This window comes from Pelophylax lessonae, assembly GCF_965119305.1.
Source record: "Pelophylax lessonae genome assembly, chromosome: 2".
NCBI classification, from domain to species: domain Eukaryota; kingdom Metazoa; phylum Chordata; class Amphibia; order Anura; family Ranidae; genus Pelophylax; species Pelophylax lessonae.
Window position 1 is genome coordinate 587,194,115 of NC_138769.1, and position 21,836 is coordinate 587,215,950.

At 44.4% G+C, this 21,836-nt stretch overlaps 1 protein-coding gene across 2 annotated transcripts in view; it reads right to left on the reverse strand.

The window, feature by feature from the left end:
• Positions 1-2,834: 2,834 nt before the first annotated feature.
• ATF1 (activating transcription factor 1) overlaps positions 2,835-21,836 on the reverse strand; it is a 55,721-nt gene continuing 36,719 nt past the window's right edge. For both annotated transcript variants that reach the window (XM_082246117.1, XM_082246116.1), the window contains 4 exons: positions 13,087-13,214; positions 5,967-6,143; positions 5,702-5,861; positions 2,835-4,206 (listed from right to left, as the gene is read on the reverse strand). In XM_082246117.1, coding sequence (XP_082102243.1) covers positions 4,062-4,206; positions 5,702-5,861; positions 5,967-6,143; positions 13,087-13,214 — 610 coding nt within the window. In that variant the 3' untranslated portion in view covers positions 2,835-4,061. The remainder of the gene's footprint in view (positions 4,207-5,701; positions 5,862-5,966; positions 6,144-13,086; positions 13,215-21,836) is intronic.

Here is a 21,836-nt window from a genome sequence, read left to right on the forward strand (position 1 = left end):
GCTGTCACTAATCAGAGCACAGCCAGCGCACACCCCCTACCCAGCAGTGCCAGGTCATGTACTAGATACGTGATGCAGCACAGGAGAGCCCCTCTGCCGCTGTACTCCTACATGAGGCGGTCGGTATTAAAAAATAGGCTAGAAAAAGATGTGTCACAGGGTCTATATATTAATCAGCGCAACCTTTTCACAACCTACAATCAAGAGCTTATATGCTAAATAATAATGAAATGTGAAAAAAATAAATACTGTGAAAAAATTCATAAAGATGCAAACCATATTAGTAAATCCACAATGCCAGCACCAAAAAGTGTTTTCACCTCACTTTTACCAAACAAACCTCCAAAATGGTCCAGTGCAGTGATTTCTTAAAGTGCTAGTGCCAAATTCTAAATCTCCAAATTAGTACAACACAATTTGTCTAAAGTGCAAGTGCAAAATAGCTAAGCGTTTCAGAATATTCCATCCAATCTATATAATGGTCCATAACATGTGAAAAAAACATTTGTGCCGAATAATAGCAAAACAATCTCTTAAAAATGTCCATAAATTACCTTCTTCCACCTCTGTGTAAATATCACAAAAAGTCAGAGTACCCGTGCAATCTGCCACCCGTGCGATCTGGCTGCTCACCTACAGGTATGACCCCCGTTTTACCAGAGAGTCACAACTCGCTCTATCTTTCACAGGTGCTTTCATAGAATCACGGAATGTGTGATTGCAAAGGTTTTAAAAGGCAATAAATAAGCTTTTTGACAGAGAGCATTAGATGTTATGTTTTCTGTTGCCCTGATTCTGTGAAAGCACCTGTGAAGGAGAGCCGGGTTAAGATAACTGGAGGATACCTACCCCTACACAGATTTGATTAAACCACTATGGTGAACAGCGAGTTGTTACTCTGGTAAAACAGGAGTCATAACTGGGAGGTGAGCGGCCAGATACGGGTGGCGGATTGCACGGGCGCACTGACTTTTTGTGATATTTTGCAGGTGAAAGGAGTTGAATTATGGACTTTTTTTAGGAGAATCGGTACAAATGTTTTTTTTCACGTTATGGACAATTATATTAATTTTAAGAAATAAATGTGCTACACCATTTTGAAGGTTAAAAAAATAAACAAATATGGTCAGCTTTTTTTCTTCTCAGCAGAGCTATAGAAAAAAGGCATCCAACCTCCTAGGACATTGGCAAAAACAAAGGTGGGGGGGTGCATAACGGTTGCAGGTGCAGGTTATACAGGACTAAAAGGCAGCAGCATAACCAGACAATTTTTATACTTCTTGTGTCCCTCAATTGATGTTAAAGACCATTATATGAATCAAAAAAAAAAAAAAAATGAAAACAAACATCTACATATTCAGTCACCACAATAAAAGTGTCAGTGTTTTTACAAACCACTGGATTCTGGACATTGCTTATGCAGCACAATAGGGCCCCGTGCATACTTGGCATTTAGCCACGATGCATGGGGCTCCGACGTGTAGCTGCATGCGGAGGGCACGGTCCAGCCGCTCTGCCAACAGCCTATCAAACAAAGAGGCTTTAATGAAGAAAAAAGGATCCAAGGAGGTGCATTTGATCTGAGTTCATACAAACCAGTAAGAGGACAAATACAATAAAAGAGCTTTCTGGCTGAGCTTAGGCTGCTCAAAACAGACAAGGCTACCCTCCAGTGGGTACCCCAATAGGTTACCAGAAAAAAATATGCACAAATGGGAGTGCCAGACCACAGGAGTCCAAATTCACGTGTTAGCACAAAAAAAAAAAGCCAATGAGCTTTAGGTGGTCAGAAAAAAAAAAAAAAAAAACCTCCCTCATCAACAGGGCTTCAGTTAAATTAAGGACCTTGAATGGACTCAAAAAGAGCGCTTTACTATCCTGAGAGGCTGACAGTTGCATGCAGTCAGCGTTCCAGACATTCATCCCTGGGTGCATACTGCCCTAAACATTAATTCTAGATGCACCATCCAGACGCAGGAGCTATCAGTATCAGTGTGGGGCGTATGAGACAACATGCAAACTTAAATAGTGGATTACCCTTATAATGCCCAAGATTCCTGCCTATTAAAAAGTGGAATGGCTGGATGATCTCAATGTTGTGGTCCCAGAGATTAAATCCTTCACAGACAGAAAAATATGGCAAATCCCAGTTCAGGCAACAAAGATATGAGAAGTTTGGGTTTTGCCCTTTTATGTTTAGCAATTATACTTGCCTAGATATGCTGCACCTGTCCCCTGCTGGCCCTAACACTGAGAACCAAGGGAACACCACCAATCTTTCGGTTCTCGGAGCTCCCTAAGCAGAGAGCTGGTGACTCTCAGTCACCCGCTCTTTCCTCCCCCCCCCCACGCTCATTGGGGGCTGTGGAGGGGGTAAGGGCTGGAGTGGCAGGCTCAGGCTCTCAGCGGCTCGCTGAGAGGCTGCTCGGGGTGTCGGCCCAGGCATTTGGGTGGATCCCGACGAAATGGCTGTGATCCTTCCGAAGCCTGGGCGTCAGCAGACAGCGGGCTTCAGTCCGCTGTCTGCTGAAAACAGGTTACAGGAGTGCAGAACGAACTGCACTCCTGTGATCCATAGGAGAAGTACAGCCAAATAAGCTTTGGCTGTACTTCAAGTTCTCAATGGGGAGCAGTCCTATTATTGCAACAATGTATTTAAAACTAAAACCACTGGTAAAAGCCACACTAGATATAATGTAGCTAGAGAGGTATTCCATTATTTTTCTCACCCCTGTAGAGTAATTAAGATACTAGTTAAATTATTACTTATTTCTGTGGTTTTAAGACTAAATAAAAAAAATAACAAAAAATAAAAAAACACTGAAGCAATGCAATTAAGTAAATAATCACACATTATTTATTTATAGAAATGTAAATCATACCTCGTAGCCAAAAAATTTGAACACAATTCAAAAATGTACTCTCTCTCACCCAGTAACCAGCAACAGGTCAACTGGATGAATTAAGAGCCATCTGGCTATTAAGTTAGGTGACAAATGTAATAGTCAAAAATTCCCCTTAAAACCCTGATGAATACTTCATAAAGTAAACACCACAAACATAATTACAATATTGCCAGCCAAAATGAGCAGTTACTGTAAAAATTATACTTTATAGTAAAATAAGCCTTAACCTGAAACTGTGACTAACCAAAAGAGGTAAAATATGTACATACAATTACATAAAAAAAATGTAATAAAAAGGAAAGTGGAAGGGAAAAAAACACTGTTACATGAGAAAAGATGTTCCACTTTCTGTCAATCCTTTATTTTACCACATTAAAGAGAACCCATCATGTCAAATTGCATAACCTAACATTAGTACTAGAGGCTGAGTAAAAGCTGAAATGCAGTGCATCTATACTGTCACACCAACATTTCATAAGGAACATCAACTGCAAATATCTCCCTTAATTGACTGCCCATGAAATGCTAACAGCACTATACTGGATGATTATTCAAAAACACATGGGGTCTGTGGTGCAAAACAAGATCCCTCCAAAGGGATGGAGATTTCTTAGAAATACAGTAAGCATGTTTTGTGCCAGTAAATGACAGCTCAGTCTCGCCCAACTTATCTTGGCCAGATGGTGCCAACTTCAAGCAAATATTGAGAAGAAAAAAAAGTGACAATGTGTGTGATAGATCCGCTTTAAATAATTCTGTTCCATTTTAGGAGGTAGGGCTGGTATTGGCTCTCCATCTGGTGTACTAAAAATCCCAGCATCCCACGGCTGGCTCAGACTTAATTTACAAAGTCAGACAGCCATAGGTCACTGAGCCTAATTTAGATCATGAGACCTGTGTCTAACACACAATTCATAAATTACTCTTCTCTAATGGACAACTGAAGTTCTTTTTAATATATATATATTTTTTTTTATTTAACCTTTGACAATCAAATATTCCATAATTAGCACATGGTGGCCAATCTCAATACGCTGTCTCTTTAAAAGTTTGAAGACTAAATAGAAAAAAGGCTTCATCTGTGGCCTCATGTAAAATTTAGAAAATTTTGGTATAAAAGAAAAACTCATCTAAAAAGGTAGATAAACAAAAAGATTAAACTGTTTTGTGACAGTACAAATCTTTTAAAGTCTTTAGCTCTTCAATTAATGTTTTGTTTTGATTTTCAAGCACTGCAACTCTGTTCTCCAAGCATTTAACATATTCTTTCTTTTTCCTCCGGCACTCTCGGGCAGCCTCCCTGCAAGTGAAGGACACGTCATTAGTACACTTATCGAATCTAACAATACACAAAACATGGTATGGGGGAAATATGTAGACATGAGAACTCCGAACTAAAGAAAAATTGGATCAATTTACAATCTGAACACAAAGCTGTAAAACAGGGGTGTTCAACCTGCGGCCCAAGACTGCTATGAATGCGGTCCAACACAAAAATGTAAACTTACATAAAATGTTTATTTATTTGGAATTATTTTGTAAAAATGCGTTAACATTTAGCAAAGACTCTTCACAATCACGCCTTATTCATGGCATCAGTTTTCGGCAGCTCCAATATATGTGAGCATTTTCAAGGATGAAGCACACCAACGGCAAAATTAGAACCAAAATATCTTGAGAATTCATTGAGAATTGCTACTACATCCATAGAAGCAGATATTGATGAATAATTTAATCAAAAACAGTGTCAAATATTGCACTAGTTTTATGTTGCTCTCTTACTTTTATAATAAAAAAAATATTACAAAAAATGAAGTACTCAGATAGGAACATTATCTATATTAGCGATCATTAACTTATGATCTGCCTGACTTTCTGCCCATCAGCTATCCTTATTGTAAGTGTATTTTTTGTGTGGCCAGAGAGAGAAATTCCTCTTCTTCCTATGTGGCCCAGGAAGGTCAAAAGGTTGGACACCCTTACTGTAAAAGGAAGATTTAAAAAGAAGGATCAGACATGAATTGTTCATTAAATACCACATGGACCTATAATTTGTTTAAGTTAACCACTTGGCGACCGCCGCACGACTATTTACTGCGGCGGTCAGCCCCTTCCAGGCAAAGCGAGGTAGGACTACGTCGCTAGCCTGTGAGGCTCTAGGGAGCGAGCGCGCGCCGCCGGAGGCACGCTCCCGCGCCCGCTCGGTCACGGACCCCCCCCGCGCAAGTGCCCGGTGGACCCGATGTCCGCCGGGCACTCGCGATTGACCGTTACACCGGGAGAAAGGCAGGCTACTAATGTAAACAAAGCCGCCTGTCATTCTTCCCTGTGTAAGAATGGAGATCACATACGGTTCTGCTAAATATTGTTATTTTTGCAAAATTTACGCTCTTTTTTTTTTGTTTATAGCGCATGATAAAAAAAAAAAAAAAAAAAAATCACACAGGTGATCAAATACCACCAAAAGAAAGCGGTTTGTGGGGGGGAAAAAAAAGGACGTCAAATTTAGGTACAGCGTCGCACGACCGCGCAATTGTCCGTTAAAATCAAGCAGTGCCGAATCGCAAAATAAGCCCTGGTCAGGAAGGGGGTAAAATCTCCCGGGGCTTAAGTGGTTAAGGAGTGTGAGAACCTACAAAACTCTTGCAGGCTAAAAACTAGCCACTGTGAACCATGAATATACTTCTGCCCCCTCTGCCCACCAAGTATGCAACTTCTGATGTAACCTTGTTGACATTTTGCAAGGTAATACACATGAGAAAAAGTGAAGAAACTGCACAGATTTTTTTTCTCACCTGTTTTTCATTAATCTTATTTCTCGCTTTAGCTGTGGGTCATCAGACTTTGGAGGTTGACAGGACAGTGTAACAGGCGAAGTCATTACCACAGTTTGTGGAAGGGAGGTGGTGGTTGATGTAGTCCGTATCTGGTAAGCCTGCATGTCTCCTGAAGCAGCTGAAAAACACATAATGAAACATTATTGGGCAAAACATAACACACATTTATAAATTCAATGATTAACCACTATTTCCAGCACCACAGTGACAAGGGATTACTTACTTTGTACAACCACCTGGTTGCTGGGAACAAGAATCTGTTGACCATCAGATGTCTGGGCATACTGTAGTATAGTTGTACCACTCTGGTTATTGCCAGCATTGGACATCGTTAATGTCTGCAACCCTTGTACACCATCTGTCGCAGCAAGCTGGAGCGTTCCATTGGGAGCAATAGTTACTAGAAGGTACAGAAAGAAACTATATTAAAACCAAGACAATTACACTATACAATTATAATGACCAATGTGGTTCCATCTTTTACAACACTGCAAATTGGGGACATACAAAAAGTCTAACATAAAAACAAAAGCAAACATGAAATGGTAAGATAACCTTGCAAATATACTTATAATTTCAAAAATGTCTCCACCACTGCCACCCTCCTGCTGGCCTGCAGCTTGACAGCTTTCACAGTGGGGTTGATCTACTAAATCTGGAGAGTGGAGAATCTGGAGCAGCATAGAAACCATTTAGCTTCCAGGTTTTATCGTGAAATCTTAACTGAACAAACTGAAGTTAGAAGCGTATTGACTACCATGCACAGCTGCGCCAGTTTTTGCACAGTTTTAGTAAATCAACCCCAGTGTTTTTAGAGTATTTTCCTACCTTGTAGGTAATGACTGTTTTTTTTGTTTCTAGCTACCAATGCCACAGTCTCTGCAGGGCTGGTGCTGTTTGCCAACCTGTTTTAGAGGGGGTGAATGCTAATGGGCGATTGTCTGATTACCCAATATAAAAAGGTACTTTTACTGGTAAAACGTGCTGCTGCTTTAACATAATAATATGCACCTGTGGTGTGATTTTGTGCCATGTCCCATTTGCAATCATGTATATGTTAGCAACTGACCAGTGGCAGGATTGCTAGGCTACGTCAGGAAACAAATGAAGCCACTTACCTCCTTCTAGACCTATGGAAGGAACTAGAAAAAGCATTTCAAGCTGGACTTTGTTGGCACGACAATATGACACAATGTCATAAAATTTCTATATTTTTATTTGAAAACATTTAAAATTATATTGCAAAATATACAAAACATTATTAAAAAATAAAATGGTCTGACAACCATTACCAGCAAGTCCCAACCTACCACACAGTTCAAGGTATAGACAGGGTTCATACACATTTTCACCAATAAAATTCCATGACTTTTCCATGACTTCACGTAAATATTCATGACCTGTTTCATGAAATGTCTATGTATACATGTTAAATAAGAAGAAAATCCATGTCACACCCAGCATATTTTTACTAAAATAAATGACAATCTTTGTAGTGTACAGTACCACTGCAGTTAGGGTTTCGTTTCTGGATACAGCGTGACTCAAAATGGTCCCTTGTTTTACAGTGGATGAGATGGAAGCACCGCTGCCGCAGCTGGGAGTCGGTGTCATTTCAGGCGCATGGGTGAAAAAGCCAGCGATCGGATTGGAAGCTGTCAAGCACGCAGCTGCAGACTGGTGCTTTGCACCTTTAGCGTGGCTAGACAGCGCTGCCTCTCCCATGTTCGAAATGTCAAACGTTTTACGACACACACTGTACATTTAGCGGACATGATACAGGAGAAGGTCAGAGGCTGCGGACATGATACAGGACAAGGTCAGAGGCTGCAGACATGATACAGGAGGTGATCAGAGCCTGCAGACATGATACAGGAGGTGGTCAGAGGCTGCAGACATGATACAGGAGGTGGTCAGAGGCTGCAGACATGATACAGGAGGTGGTCAGAGGCTGCAGACATGATACAGGAGGTGGTCAGAGGCTGCAGACATGATACAGGAGGTGGTCAGAGGCTGCAGACATGATACAGGAGGTGATCAGAGGCTGCGGACATGATACAGGAGGTGATCAGAGGCTGCGGACATGATACAGGAGGTGGTCAGAGGCTGCAGACATGATACAGGGAGGTGATCAGAGGCTGCGGACATGATACAGGAGGTGATCAGAGGCTGCGGACATGATACAGGAGGTGGTCAGAGGCTGCGGACATGATACAGGAGAAGGTCAGAGACTGCAGACATGATACAGGAGGTGGTCAGAGGCTGCGGACATGATAGAAGAGCACAGGGGAAGCAGAGAGCACTGGAGGAGCTGAAGGGCATGGGGGGGGGGGGGGGAGACTGGAGAGAATTAAGGGGGGGGGGGTTTGGAAAGCATTGCAGGGGGGTTGGAAGGCGTGGGGGGGGGCATGGAAAACCAGGGGGATGGAGAGCACAGGGGGAGGGGGGACTGGAGAGCACTGTCTGGGGGGAACTGGAAATCACTGAGGAGGGAGCCAGGGAGCTGGAGAGCACTGGGGGAGCCAGAAAGCATGGGGGGGGGGGGGAAGAGATGAAAAGCACTGTGGGGAGCTGAAGAGCACCGGGGGGGGGTCTAAAGAACACTGGGGGGGGGCTAAATACAATACAACCCAACTCTATTACATCCATACTTTAAAATGTGTGACAACCATATTACATCAACTGGTATAGCCCATATATAAATTCCTGCACATTATCAATATTCTTACCAATGGTGAGACATTTATTGCAGGGTAACAAAGATAATCCAAAAAATTGGTGTTATGCTACAAGGGCGGGTCAGCATGTGTCCACAACCCAGGCAGATGGAGGTGGGGGGATTATTTATGGTAAATCTGGTCTTTCAACCTTTAAGTATAGAGAGGGTATACATATGTAAGTAAAGTCCCACAGGAATAAATTCCCATGATAATGAAGAGAGAAAGAAAAAATTATTATTATCCTTTAATCTTACCACAATGTCAATAGGAGGATGGTGGTTATACAAAGAGTATGCGGATAACAGCGGATGGTCTAGATATGGTACAGGTCCTTCTATAGAATACTACAGATTGTCCAAAAGACATGTATGGCAGTTCACTCTAAAAAAAAAAGAGGGTAGACAGCCATACAGGGATATAATCATTCTATGTATGAATGGTATGTTTCAATGGTGATCTGGTGTATTAAACCTATTTAACATATTCCAAACTATTTGCATACCTGGTAATTATAGGAGAGTAAAGTCTATGTCCCTCAGAGTTTTCACGACCAAATATGGTAGTTCATTCTAGGAGAGGGGGAGGTAGGCAGCCATATAAACATAGTCTTTCCATATTTTGTAAAAAATGACTCAAAACTCACTCAAAGTATAGATATGAAGTCACTTCAATAAATTCTGTCTGTTAGCATACCTGTTTAATGCAATAATATCAAAGCTGTATCCCTCTTATATATGGATGGGACTTGTGCTTGCACTCATCAGGAAAAAATCTCCCTTCTATGAAGACCAGAACGGGAGACACCTGAAATATAATCCAGGTGCATATAGTCTGAAGAGGTATACGTAGTATCTTCAGGGCAGTTCTATATATGCTGTAATGTTATTTTCTGTCAAAGGAATTGGTCAGTCACCTACCTCCTGGATGGTCAGCCAGCCATGTGTCTAATCATTCCCACTATATACATGTCTGTCTTCACACTGGGGCGAAATCCTCCGTCTAGTGGCAGCCAGACCGACCGTGAAGTCAGCCTGGTTTAAATATCCCCCAACTGAGTGGCGAAACAGGCGCCACACTCGGCGTCTGAAGTCACCCAGTCCGGCTAAGTGCTGCCCTGTTCCCGCCGTGACCAAGCATGCGCAAGCCGATGCGGGACAATCAAAAGACCATATGAAGACATGCTCCCAAAAATAGATCTTAATCAAATCATTTTCCTGTTCCATAAGTAGAATTATTACTGAATAGAATAATGTATATACATATGACGATACATTATGAGGTCTGCAGGGATAATAATCCCGCCACATATCCCTCATTTTCGCTCTCCTCTCCATGGACAGGAAGGTGTTCGTGCTGACATACCATAGAAAAGGCCTATATGAGATGATCTCATTTAGGCTGGGCGGTTAAGTGGCATTGAGCCGCTCTATCCAGAGCACTTCTCTTTGCAGGACCATTTGGTCCCAGTTTCCCGATCTGGGGTCGGGAGGTATTACTTCTAAAACAATAAAAGGAAATACATGAAGTATAGAAACCTATGATACAAATCAAGGCAGCGACTGATCGGTGTAATCATTTTACCCCCTCTGGAGTAATATGTATGATCATAGGTCCTTTGTCTCAGCATCCTTATCGTCTTGCCGATGTAGAATGCTCCACACCGGCAAGACATGAGGTATACCAATCCCTGCGTCATGCAATCAGCATAAAAATGGGGTATAAAAGTCTCCCCATTTGGTAAAAAAAAAAGCGTTGACCCTGATTAACCCAAGGGCAAAATTCACAGTTATTACATCTTTAAATGCCATGTCTGTTGCCATTTGAAGTTTTAGATGGTATGTAATAGGAAGATACCACCTTTTTTTCGGAAGACCATCTCTGGGCGTATATTGAGGTATCTAGCTACAGTAGTGTCCTGAAAAAGGATATGCCAGTGCCTAGAGAGAATGTCTCCAAGCTGCTGGTGTTGGGATGAGAATTTTGTGATATATTTGACTGTCTGAATTATTGCTTCGACTTCTAGGTCTGAATAGCAAGGCATTTCTTTCATGTTGTAGTGCCCTATTGTAAGCCTTACACAATAAGGAACTGGAGTAGCCCCTTTGGAGCAATCTGTCTCAGAGTTGGTTGGCTTATTTTTTGAAGTCCCCTATGTATGTGCAATTTCTACGCAGTCGGACATACTGCGCATATGGGATACTTTTAACCAGAGCCGGAGGGTGCGAGCTGTCTGCATGAAGCAGTGTGTTGCCCGCCGACTCCTTTCTGTAAAGATCGGTGGCAACACACTGGTTCATATTGATGAAAACTCGCAGGTCCAAAAAGGCTATAGAATGTCTATTGTAGGTGAGCGTGAACTTTAAGTTATAGTTGTTAATATTTAACTTTTACACAAATCAATGTAAATTTTCCTGTTCCTTTCCAAATCAAAAAAAATATTGTCGATAAAACGATACCAGCAGAAAATCGACTCTGGACAGATGATGCGTATGCACAGTATACAGAGGCTGCGCTCCCAACCTCCCCAGGTACAGGTTCGCATACAATGGGGCACGGCATGTCGATCGCGACCCCCTGTACCTGGAGATAGTTGGAGCCAGCAAAGGTAAACCAGTTATGGGTGAGTATATACCCTAAAAGTTGGACAATAAAGTCATTGAATCTCAATTTCCCTCCATCTTCCTCTCTCAGGAACATGTTAATCATTTCCAGACCCTTAGTGTGTGGAATGCTTGAGTACAATGACTCCACTTCCAGAGTTACCAACAAGGCTTCCTCCGGTATGTAGAGTCCCTCTATTGGTTTTAGGAGGTCTAGCGTATCTTTTACAAAAGACGGGAGTCTTATCACATGCGGAATCAAAAATAATAATTTTTTCTTTCTTTCTCCCTTCATTATCATGGAAATTTATCCCTGTGGGACTTTATTTACATATGTATACCCTCTCCATACATATAGGTTCAAACACCAGATTTACCGTAAATATCCCCCCACCTCCACCTGGCCTGGGTTGTGGACACATGCTGACCCACCGTTGTAGCATAACACCAATTTTTTGGATTATCTTTGTTACCCTGCAATAAATGTCTCACTATTGGTAAGATATATGATTATGTGCAGGAATTTATATATAGGCTATACCAGTTGATGTAATATGGTTGTCACACATTTTAAAGTATTGAAGCAATAGACTTGGGTTGTATTGTATGAAACTCATGCATATCCCTTTGTCTCGATAGACTGTTTGATTAGATTCATATGACGATACTCTCCAGAAGAAGCGCCATAGCGCAAAACATGTAGAGAATGCTATCGTGACTATGTGAACCCACCACCACCGTTGGAATATATCTCTATATGAAGTTCTACCACATAAGCTCTTATTGAGAAATACACTGTCCCTTATTTGGGTTATGCTCTATACCTTGAACTGTGTGGTAGGGTGGGATTCACTGGTAATGGTTGTCAGACCATTTATTTTTTAATAATGTTGTGTATATTTTGCAATATAATTTTAAATGTTTTCAAATAAAAATATAGAAATTTTATGACATTGTGTCCTGTTGTCGTGCCAACAAAGTCCAGCTTGAAATGCTTTTTCTAGTTCCTTCCATATGAATAGGAAGAGGCACAGATATACCTAAGTGTCCACAGTGTCATCCTGCGGTGATACTTTAAAACTTTAATATTGGTTCTAGACCTATAGAACATTTTTTTTTTTTTTTTTTTTTTAAAGCTTCCATGCCCAACAGTAAATGAAAAAAAAAAAAAAGAGAAATGTACAGGGCACTGGTGCCACACAAGTTGACAACCCTTGATCTAAGCCCCCGTTCACACTGGGGCGACCTGTCAGGCGACCTGGTCGCCTGCCATACAGAAGCTGTGGACCCGTTCTAATAGGAGCGACACAAGTCGCTCCGAATTAGAAAAAGGGTCCGGAGCTTCTTTGGGGCGACCCGGAGCAACCTGCATAGACTTCAATGTTATGAAGTCCGTGTCGGCCGCTTCGAGGTCGCGGTGCGAGCAGCGCGCCGTGACCTGTGTGGTCGCCCAGGGAAGTCGGATCGCCCCAGTGCCTAAAAGGGTAAGTTTTTTATTTGTCATAAATTATTTGTAATAAATAGGGTAGAATATAAGCTTGTCGTTAACACGACACTGTGGTTCACTCACAATTATGCTACCACACATATGCTGTAAAGAGCTGTTGTGTGTTCTTATAGATCCTGGGTATGGATGAGCAGAGTATTATCAGCAAAACTGAGTTCACCCCTCTTTGGAGTCATTGAGGTGAGCAAGATGTATTTTTTTTTTATAACTGTAGAAAAAAGTCAGACCATCAATGAGAATCTGCTGCATGGTGGCGTATCCATGTCTCAGGAATAGATGGAAAGAAATTAAAATCTTTCTCCAGGTAAAACAGCTCATAATATATACACACACACACACACACAAACGTATATTGCACCAAAATATTTAGGTGTTATGTAGGCTCGAGTGCAGCTTTAAAGTATAGCTGAAGAACAAACTGTTTTTTGAGTTTTGGATAGAAAGAAGAAAAAAAAAAAAAAAAACAATTTTCCTTTAATGAACTGAACCATTCTGCAGTTTAAATCTAAATCTCACCATACTGTCCAGTGCTGGTCTGATATATTGTAGTGGCAGAAGACATTGGCGTAACAGTTGATGCACCTGCTTCGTCTTCACGTCTTCTATCTCCAGTGTCGTCAGAAGAGAGATCTTTTAAAATTTGCCTTTAAAAAGATAAAAAAAAAAAAAATACTAAAGACATGGACCCCTCATAATAGCATCATTACCACGGTCTATTTCACAATCTGAAATATAAGTAAAAGGAGAAAAAAAAAATACAGGAAAAGTTACTTCTCTACTTGCAGACTAGAAAAAAAACTTAATGTGAACAAGTCACCAGGACCAGAGTTCTCAAAGCACTTAAGCTGGGTACACACTAGAAGTTTTTTTCATTCAACCCAGTGAGCTGGGAAAAAAAAAAAAAAAAAAAAGCAAAAAACAGACGTCCTCACTAACAAAAACGATCTCTCCCACTTTGTCTTTGTGTGTTCTGACAGGGGAAATATTTTTAAATTGTGCTTCATCAGTCCAGAGCACCTGCTGTCATTTTCCTGCACCCCAGTGCCTATATTGTCATGCATAGTTGAGATGCTTAGCCTTGCTTCAACGTCAGAGGTATGCATGCAGATAGCTTTTCAGAGGCTACCGACAAGCAGCGAGGAGGCAGTGCCCCTTCCTCCTCATTATGTGCTTTAACCCCAATTTTGCTTGCTAAGCGTGCAGTTGCTGTGCGTTTGTGGCACTTCCCTGTTTGCTTAAATGGGTTGCTAATCAGCAGGTTTGCTGCCTGCTGATCGTGACATTTTGGGTAGTTTTTGCCACTGACGCAAAGCATCATGACCAGGGTATATAAACACCCTTGACCATTGCCATTTGAAGTTTAAGGGTGGGAGGTTGGAGAGCACTAAAAACGTGGCAGTGTTATTTTGATTTAGCTTTAGTCATAGTCTTGACTAAAATGCCATTTTAGCTTTAGTCGTATTTTAGTCATCTGAAATGTTTTAGTTTTGGTCGCATTTTAGTCAACTAAAATCTTCAGTACATTTTAGTGGACTAAAATGTCATGGGCTTAGTTAACCACTTCAATACAGGGCACTTTCCCCCCCTTCCTGCCCAGGCCAATTTTCAGCTTTTAGCGCTGTTGCATTTTGAATGAGAATTGCGCGGTCATGCAACACTGTACCTAAACCAAATTTATGTCATCCCCCCCCCCCCACAAATAGAGCTTTCTTTTGGTGTCATTTGATCAACGCAAGGTTTTTTATTTTTTGCTAAACAAATAAAAAAAACAAAAAACGAAAAGTTTGAAAAAAAAAAAAAAAAAAATTTTTGTTTATGTTATACAATTTTGTAAATAAATACGTTTTTTCCTGCACTGATGAGACTGCACTGACAGGCACTGATGGGGTGGCACTGATATGCAGCATTGGAGGGCACTGATAGGTGGCATTGATGGGCACTGATAGGCGGCACTGGTGCGCGGCACTGATAGATAGGGATGATGGGCACTGGTGGGCAGCACTGAGGGGGAGGGCAGTGGGGGGTTCCCTGAGCCCTGATTGCCATCCCTGGTGGCCATAGTGGGCATCCCTGGTTGTTCTAGTGGCACCCCCCCCCCCCCCCCCGAGGGTCTGCACTGGTAATCAATGATCTGATTACCAGTGCCAACCCCCCGTCAGAGGAGCCGCCGATCGGCGCTCCTTTACTCGTGCCTGTCAGGCACGTACTTAGGAAAGCCGAACAACGGCTCTTCCTGTTTACTATGTGACCAGCCGTGATTGGACGCGGCTGGTCACATGGTAAAGAGCCTACGTCAGTAGGCTCTTTACCAAGATCGGAGATGCAGGGAGGGAGTCAGTGTGACAACTCGCATCACCGATCGCCGTCCGGTCAGGATAATGCAACCACATTCCCGCCGTCATTCTGCTATAGGGTGGGCGGGATGTGGTTAAATTGTAATGCATTATTTAAGCATTTTGCTAGAAATTTCAAACATTATATACACCTGAAGTAAAAGTCTAATAACATTATTTATGGTATTAAGGTTTGAATATGCACTACAGACACAGACTAAGAGTCCATTCACACTGCCACGACTTGTCAGCCTGACAAGTCGCGGTCCTCCCGCTCCCACTGTGTAGTACAGGAGCCGTTCTAATAGGAGCGGCACAAGTCGCTCCGACTTAGAAAAAGGGTCTTGTACTACTTCGGGGCGACCTGGAGGCGACTTGCATTGACTTCCATTATGTGAAGTCCATGCAAGTCGCGCTGCACGCGACTTCACAGGTCGCCCCCGAAGTCGGAGCGACCTAATGTGAACAGGGGCTTAGCCATTGTGATATATAATGTCTTTAAAAATAAAACAAAGTTTCATAAACAAAACAGAAGTATCTCTTTTTTTTTTAAACAGAAGTGCAACTTTAAAATATAAAGAAGAAAAAAAAATGGGATTTTTGATTTACCGTAAAATCCATTTCTCTGATCTTCATTGACGGACACAGCTTCAGATCTTCATAACCGTTGGGTTATACTGCCCCCTACAGGAGTAGGACACTAGGCCGAGAAAAAGTCTGGCTACATCCATGGGCATTCCCAGGGAGTATACTCCCTCTCTCTGCTATAGGCACTCAGCTTAGTTACAAGCAGTGTCAGAAGAATTACAACTCTACAGAGGGGTGGCACGTACGGTGCCTGTCATCTAATGAACATTAGAGAAACGGATTTTATGGTCAAAAATCCAATTTTCTCTTTTGCTCACTGACGGACACCACTTCAGATCTTCATAACTGTTGGACGTCCCAAAGCAGTGTTAAACATGAGGGGTGGGAACAGTAAAAAAAATTCCCAAGGCTAAACAGTAGCCAACCAGGCAACAGGAGCTCAACCAAAACTGGAGCCCACCTGAAAAAATAATACACCATTGAAGAGGTTCAGGTCCTCTCAACAGCAGCCTGCAAAACCTTGCGGTCAAAAGAAGCATCCACAGATGCCAACACATCCACATTAAATAAAAACTTTGTGAAAAGTGTGCACCGACAACCAAGTGGCTGCCTTGCAAACCTGCATCACTGACGCCTGACGACAGAAAGCCCAGGAGGCACTAGGTGCCAGAGTAGAGTGCGTCTTAACAGGGAAGGGAGGAAACTGACCCTTGATGGAAAAGGCCTGAATCATTGTTGGTCTGATCCATTTGGAAATGATCGCAAAGGAAGCAGACAACCCTTTACGAGGCCCATCCGTGAGCACAGAGTCTGACTTCCTGAAAGACTTCATAGCTGTCAGGTACACCCTCATTGCCCGGACCACATCCAAGGCATGCAAGGCAAATTCATTTGGATGTTTAGGCCTGGAACCCAGGGAAGGCAACATAATGTCTTCATTCAAATGAAAAATCGGAGACAATCTTTGGAAGGAACGACGGACAGGGGCGCAGAACCACCTCATCTCTGAATCACCAGGTAAGGTGGACAGAATAATGTCGCCACTTCAGACACCCTGCCCGCAGAAGTGATAGCCACTAAAGAGGCCACCTACTGGGACAGCGAAAGCAAGGAATCTCTCGAAGATTCTCAAAGGAAGGCTTCTGGAGGACCGAAAGCACCAAATTGAGTTCCCAAGGCGGCAACGGAGACCGCACTGGAGGAACCAAATGTCGGACACCCTCAAGAAAAGTACGCACCAAGGAGTGTTTGGCCAAGGGTCATTGGAAGAAGACCGCCAAAATCGGACACTTGGCCCTTGATGGTACTCTGGGCCAATTTCTGTTCAACCCCCCTTTGAAGGAAGGTCAAGATCCAAGCCACGAGAAGGAGCGAGGATGAACCCCAAGAGACTCACACTACACAATGTACCTCTTCCACGTACGATGGTAGATCCTCCTAGAAGCAGATTTCCTAGCTTTTAACAGTGTAGGAATCACAGACTCAGATAAACCTCTATCCTTTAGCACCTGGCGTTCAACAGCCAAGCCATCAAAGCCAGCGACTGTAAAGCAGGATGGAAGATTGGTCCTTAGGACAGCAGATCCTCCCTGAGAGGAAGCTTCCAAGTAACATCGGCGACCAGCTGCACCAGATCAGCGTACCAAGCCCGGCTAGGCTAGTCCGGAGCTACTAAGATAACCAGAATCCATTCTGCCTCAATCCTGCGTAGAAGTCTTGGCAGAAGCTTGAGAGGAGGGAAGGTGTAAATCAGATGATACTGACCCCATGGGACCATCAGCGCATCTGTGGCGTCCGTCTAGGATTCCTTGACCGAGCCACAAACCTCTGCACCTTTTGGTTGAGTTGAGACAGATCCACCTCAGGGGTGCCCCACCGGAGACACAAATGAAAAAACACCTCCAGATGAAGGGATCACTCCCCTTAGTCCAAAGCCTGCCGACTGAGGTAATCCACCTGCCAGTTTATCACCCTGGGAATGTGTATGACAGAGAGGGCTGGAACTAACCTTTCTGCCCACCTTAGAATGCCGGCTACCTCCAAAGTCGCCAGGACCCTTCTTGTGCCTCCTTGGTGATTGACATAAGCCATGGCCGTGGCATTGTCCGATTGAATGCGCACTGGACAACCCTGTAGATGATTAATCCAATGGTCCAGACACAGTCTGATCGCTCGGAGTTCCAAGACATTGATCGGTAGTCTGGACTCTTCCAGCATCTAGATCCCCTGAGCAGAATGCTTGCCGAGGATGCCACCCCAGTCAGACAGGCTGGCATCCGTGGTGACCGCTGTCTAATACAAGGGGAGGAAGGATTTGCCCAGCTGAATCACCGGAGAACGAAGCCATCATATCAGAGACTCCTTTATTCCCTGACTCAGCCGGATCCGATTGTCCAGAGAATCCGATTGTCCAGAGACTGCAGAGTTTTGTCCCATTTGGTCAGAATCTCCCATTGCAGGGAACTCGTATGAAACTGTGCAAACCGAACCGCCTCGAAGGTAGACCCCCATCAGGCTCAGCATCCGCATGCAAGTCCGGAGGGATGACCATCTTTTCCACAGCAGGAGATGAATTGTTTCCTGCAATTTCTGGAGTTTGTCCAGAGGAAGGAGCACTCTAGCTAAGGCAGTGTCCAGAGTCAGGCCCAGAGAGATCAGCTTTGAGGACGGAACCAGGGCAGACTTCTGAAAATTGAGAATACAGCCAAACTCCCAGAGTTTGTATTGTGATCTCCAGGTTTTCCACCAGAGCAGAAGGAGATCGTCCAAGCAGACCAGTACCACGATCCCCTATCTGCATAGCAAGGCTAGCACTGGGGCTAACACTTTTGTGAAGACCCGAGACCAAAGGGTAATGCACAAACTGATCATGCTCCTCTCCCACGGAAAAGCAGAGGAAGCGCTGATGACTAGCAAATATTGGAATGTGAAGGTACGCATCCTTGATGTCGATAGAGGCGAAGAAGTCACCCTGATGCAGGGATGCCACCACTGTGCGAATAGACTGCATTCTGAACTTCTGCACCTGCACAAAAGCAGTTTATCGCCTTGAGGTCCAGGATTGGACGCACTTTGCCTTCCTTCCTGGAAACTGTAAACCGGTTTGAGTAAAAACCCTGAAAATGTTCTGAGGTCGGAACCGGGACAATCACCCCTAGATTTAACAGGTCTTGTACCTCCCCAAACAGACCCTGTAAGCGGTACAGGGACAGGCATAGGTTGGAAGGAAAGAACCTTGCTGGGGAACAAGAGCTAAACTCGATCTTGTAGCTGGACCAAATGAATTTGTGAACCCACTTGTCTTGCACCAGGGAAGTCCACGGGTCCGAAAACCTGCGAAGAAGTCTCCCCCCACCCCTGATACGGGTGAGGGTGTACCTTCATGCTGAAGGAGCCTTGTCCGTGGGTCTGGAGATCCTTCATCTGGATCCTCCAGAGGCCCTGAAAAGCTTCAAGCCCTTACCCGTCGACCCTGAGGGACGAAAAAACTTCTTGTGAGCCAAAAAAGGAAGGCCCACGTCTATGAGGAGGTTCCTTTCCCTTAGTAGCCTGCGGAAGAAAAGGTACTCTTCCCCCCCTGTGGGACCTTTTATGATGTTATCCAGGGTAGCTCCAAATAGGTGATCTCTTTGAAATAGAATATCAGTCAAGGCCTTTTTAGAAGTCCGGTCCCAGCATTTGAGCCAAAAGACACGCCGAAGGACCACTGCCAAAAAAGGGAGCCGAGCCACTAGTGGAGCCGCATCCAAAGAGGCATCACAGATAAACTGCAGCCCCTGGACCAGCTGTTCCACCAGCTCATCAAAGGCAGGGGGGAGCGGTTATCCCGCCAGGTCACGGCGTAAAAGCTTAGCCCACTCGGTCAGAGTTTGCTACACCAGGGAAATAGTGAATACCGGCCTCAGTGCCGAACCAGCCAGAGTGTACATATTGTGGGCCACAGCCTTCACCTTCCTGTCAGCTGGACCGTTAAAGGCCGGGGACTCTTCAACCAGAATTATGGTTGCCCTGTTCAATCCAGAAACCAAAGGGTACACCACTGGTGGAACAGTCCACTTCTTAAGAAGGGACTCCTCATAGGGGTAACTCCTAGTTAGGCGCTTAGGGACCCCACAGGCACGCTTTGGTCGCCCCCACTCTTTAGCGACAATTCTGTCTAAATAGGCAGGGAAAAGAAACACCTTTGCCGTTCTGGATGGCTTGTAAGTGCCTAAGGGAACCTGCGCCTCAGTCGCAGTTGCAGCTCAATCCTCCATCATCAAGGTCTCAAACACAGATACAATCAGTGCTTCCACTAGCGTCTTTCCGTGCGCGGTTGCAGACGTGGAGGAATCATCCTCACTATCAGAGGATTCCGGGCGCGTGTTGCAGACCGCGTGTGTGTGTGTGTGAGGCGTTTGTTGTTGCAGCAAGGTGACCCACATCCGCAGCGGACCGAGTCAGATTCAGGATCTGAGAGACAGATGAGGCATGGGAAGGCGGGGGGGGTGCTTTTTGCTAGCCCATCGCCCGAAGACCACCACCACTCGGGACACAAAAAGTGTAACACTGCAAGGGACAAACGCCATCGCGCTGGCAGCGCCACCTGGTCGTCAGGCACAAGCACCAAGCGATCCTCAGCAGAGAGGGATCAGACCCACCACCCAGCAAAAGCAGGCACCAGGATAATATGCACTCCATGCGCGGCGATCAGGAAGTGAAAGGAGCTAGCACCAAGGAATGGAGAGGGGCTCCCACCGCCGAAATCCCCGCCCACATGGCTCCACTGTCATGGCCCCTGCTATTTTCAATGGCAAACCACCACAAAATGGCTGACCGACTACACAAATGCAGCCACCGTGTATAGAAACACACGCTACAAAGGGGGCCTGGTAGGAGCCCCCACCAGGTACAACCTCCTCCCCCGGCCCCCACCACAGCGCCCTGTCCCCACCCCAAGAGGTGGATCAGACCACCCATACAGCCCCAACATATGTGGAGGGGGGGGGGGCAGGATGGGGGACAGGGGACAAAAGGGGGGTGCCTGACAGGAAGGAGGGGAATACGGGGGTCTAACCATCCCAGGGAGGGGCCCACATCCACTCCAAAACCCTCCAGGAGAAGGGGGGGGGGGACAGATACCCACCATACCAGGGACCAGGTGGGAACCGCTCCAGACTGAACCCCTCTCCATTTAAATGGGGGGGCTGTCGGCCAGGAGGAATGCTACGTATGCGCCCTTGTGAGGTATTTAACTCGCAGGCCAGCCCCTATCTAGTGAGGCTATGTCGCGGCTGATCTAGCACGGAGCTGAGGTCTGTGCGCGCTCACTGGCCAGAATGGGGTGACCAATGGATCTAGATTATCCAGCCCGTTGTCCAGTCGGGCAGTTGATTGTAATCTCACAGGAAAAATCAAGGAGAAAATAAATTTCTATCTAAAAAGAAAAAATTGCCAGGACCAAAGATCCCAGCAAGGAACTATTATCCTTATTCCTGACTAGGCATAAAAAACAGGGGAGGGGAGGGAGAGGGGACTTAGCCAGACTTTTTTCTGTCTAGTGTCCTACTCCTGTAGGGGGCAGTTTAACCCCAACGGTTATGAAGATCTGAAGCCGTGTCAGTCAATGAACGAAAAATAAAAAAAAAAAACCTGTAAACTATTGGCTGTAATGTTATTGCAAATATTACCTGAATAGATTACCGAATATTAAGAAAAAAAAAAAAAAAAAAGTCTTTATTTTTATTTCTTTCAGCAGCTTACTAGATGCCCCCTACTTAATTCTTATGTGGTAGTGCATTACATGTTTAACCACTTCCCGTACGAGGCCATCAATATGACGTCCTGGACTTTGAGTGGAGATATCTGAATGATGCCTGCAGCTGAAAAAATGTTAAAGTGTCCCTGTTCCCGCGTGCTCGCACGTAGAAGCGAGCACATATGTACATCATGCCCATGTAAACGGCATATAAACCACACGTGAGGTATTGCCGCGGACGATAGAGTGACAGCAACAATTATAGCCCAAGACCTCCTCTGTAACTCTAAACTGGTAACATGTAAAAATGTTTAAAGCGTCGCCTATGGAGATTTTTAGGACCTAAAGTTTGGCGCCATTCCACGAGCGTGCGCAATTTTAAAAGCATGACATTTAGGTACCCATTTACTCTGTGTAACATCATCCTTCACATTGTACAAAAAAATTGGGCTAACTGTTTTTTTTTTTTTTTTTTAACCGCTTGCCGACTGCCGCAAGTACATATACTGCGGCGGTCAGCCCCGGCCAGGCAAAGTGACGTACCGGTACGTCACTAACCTGTGAGCCAATAGGGGGCGAACGCGCGCCGCCGGAGGCGTGCTCCCGCC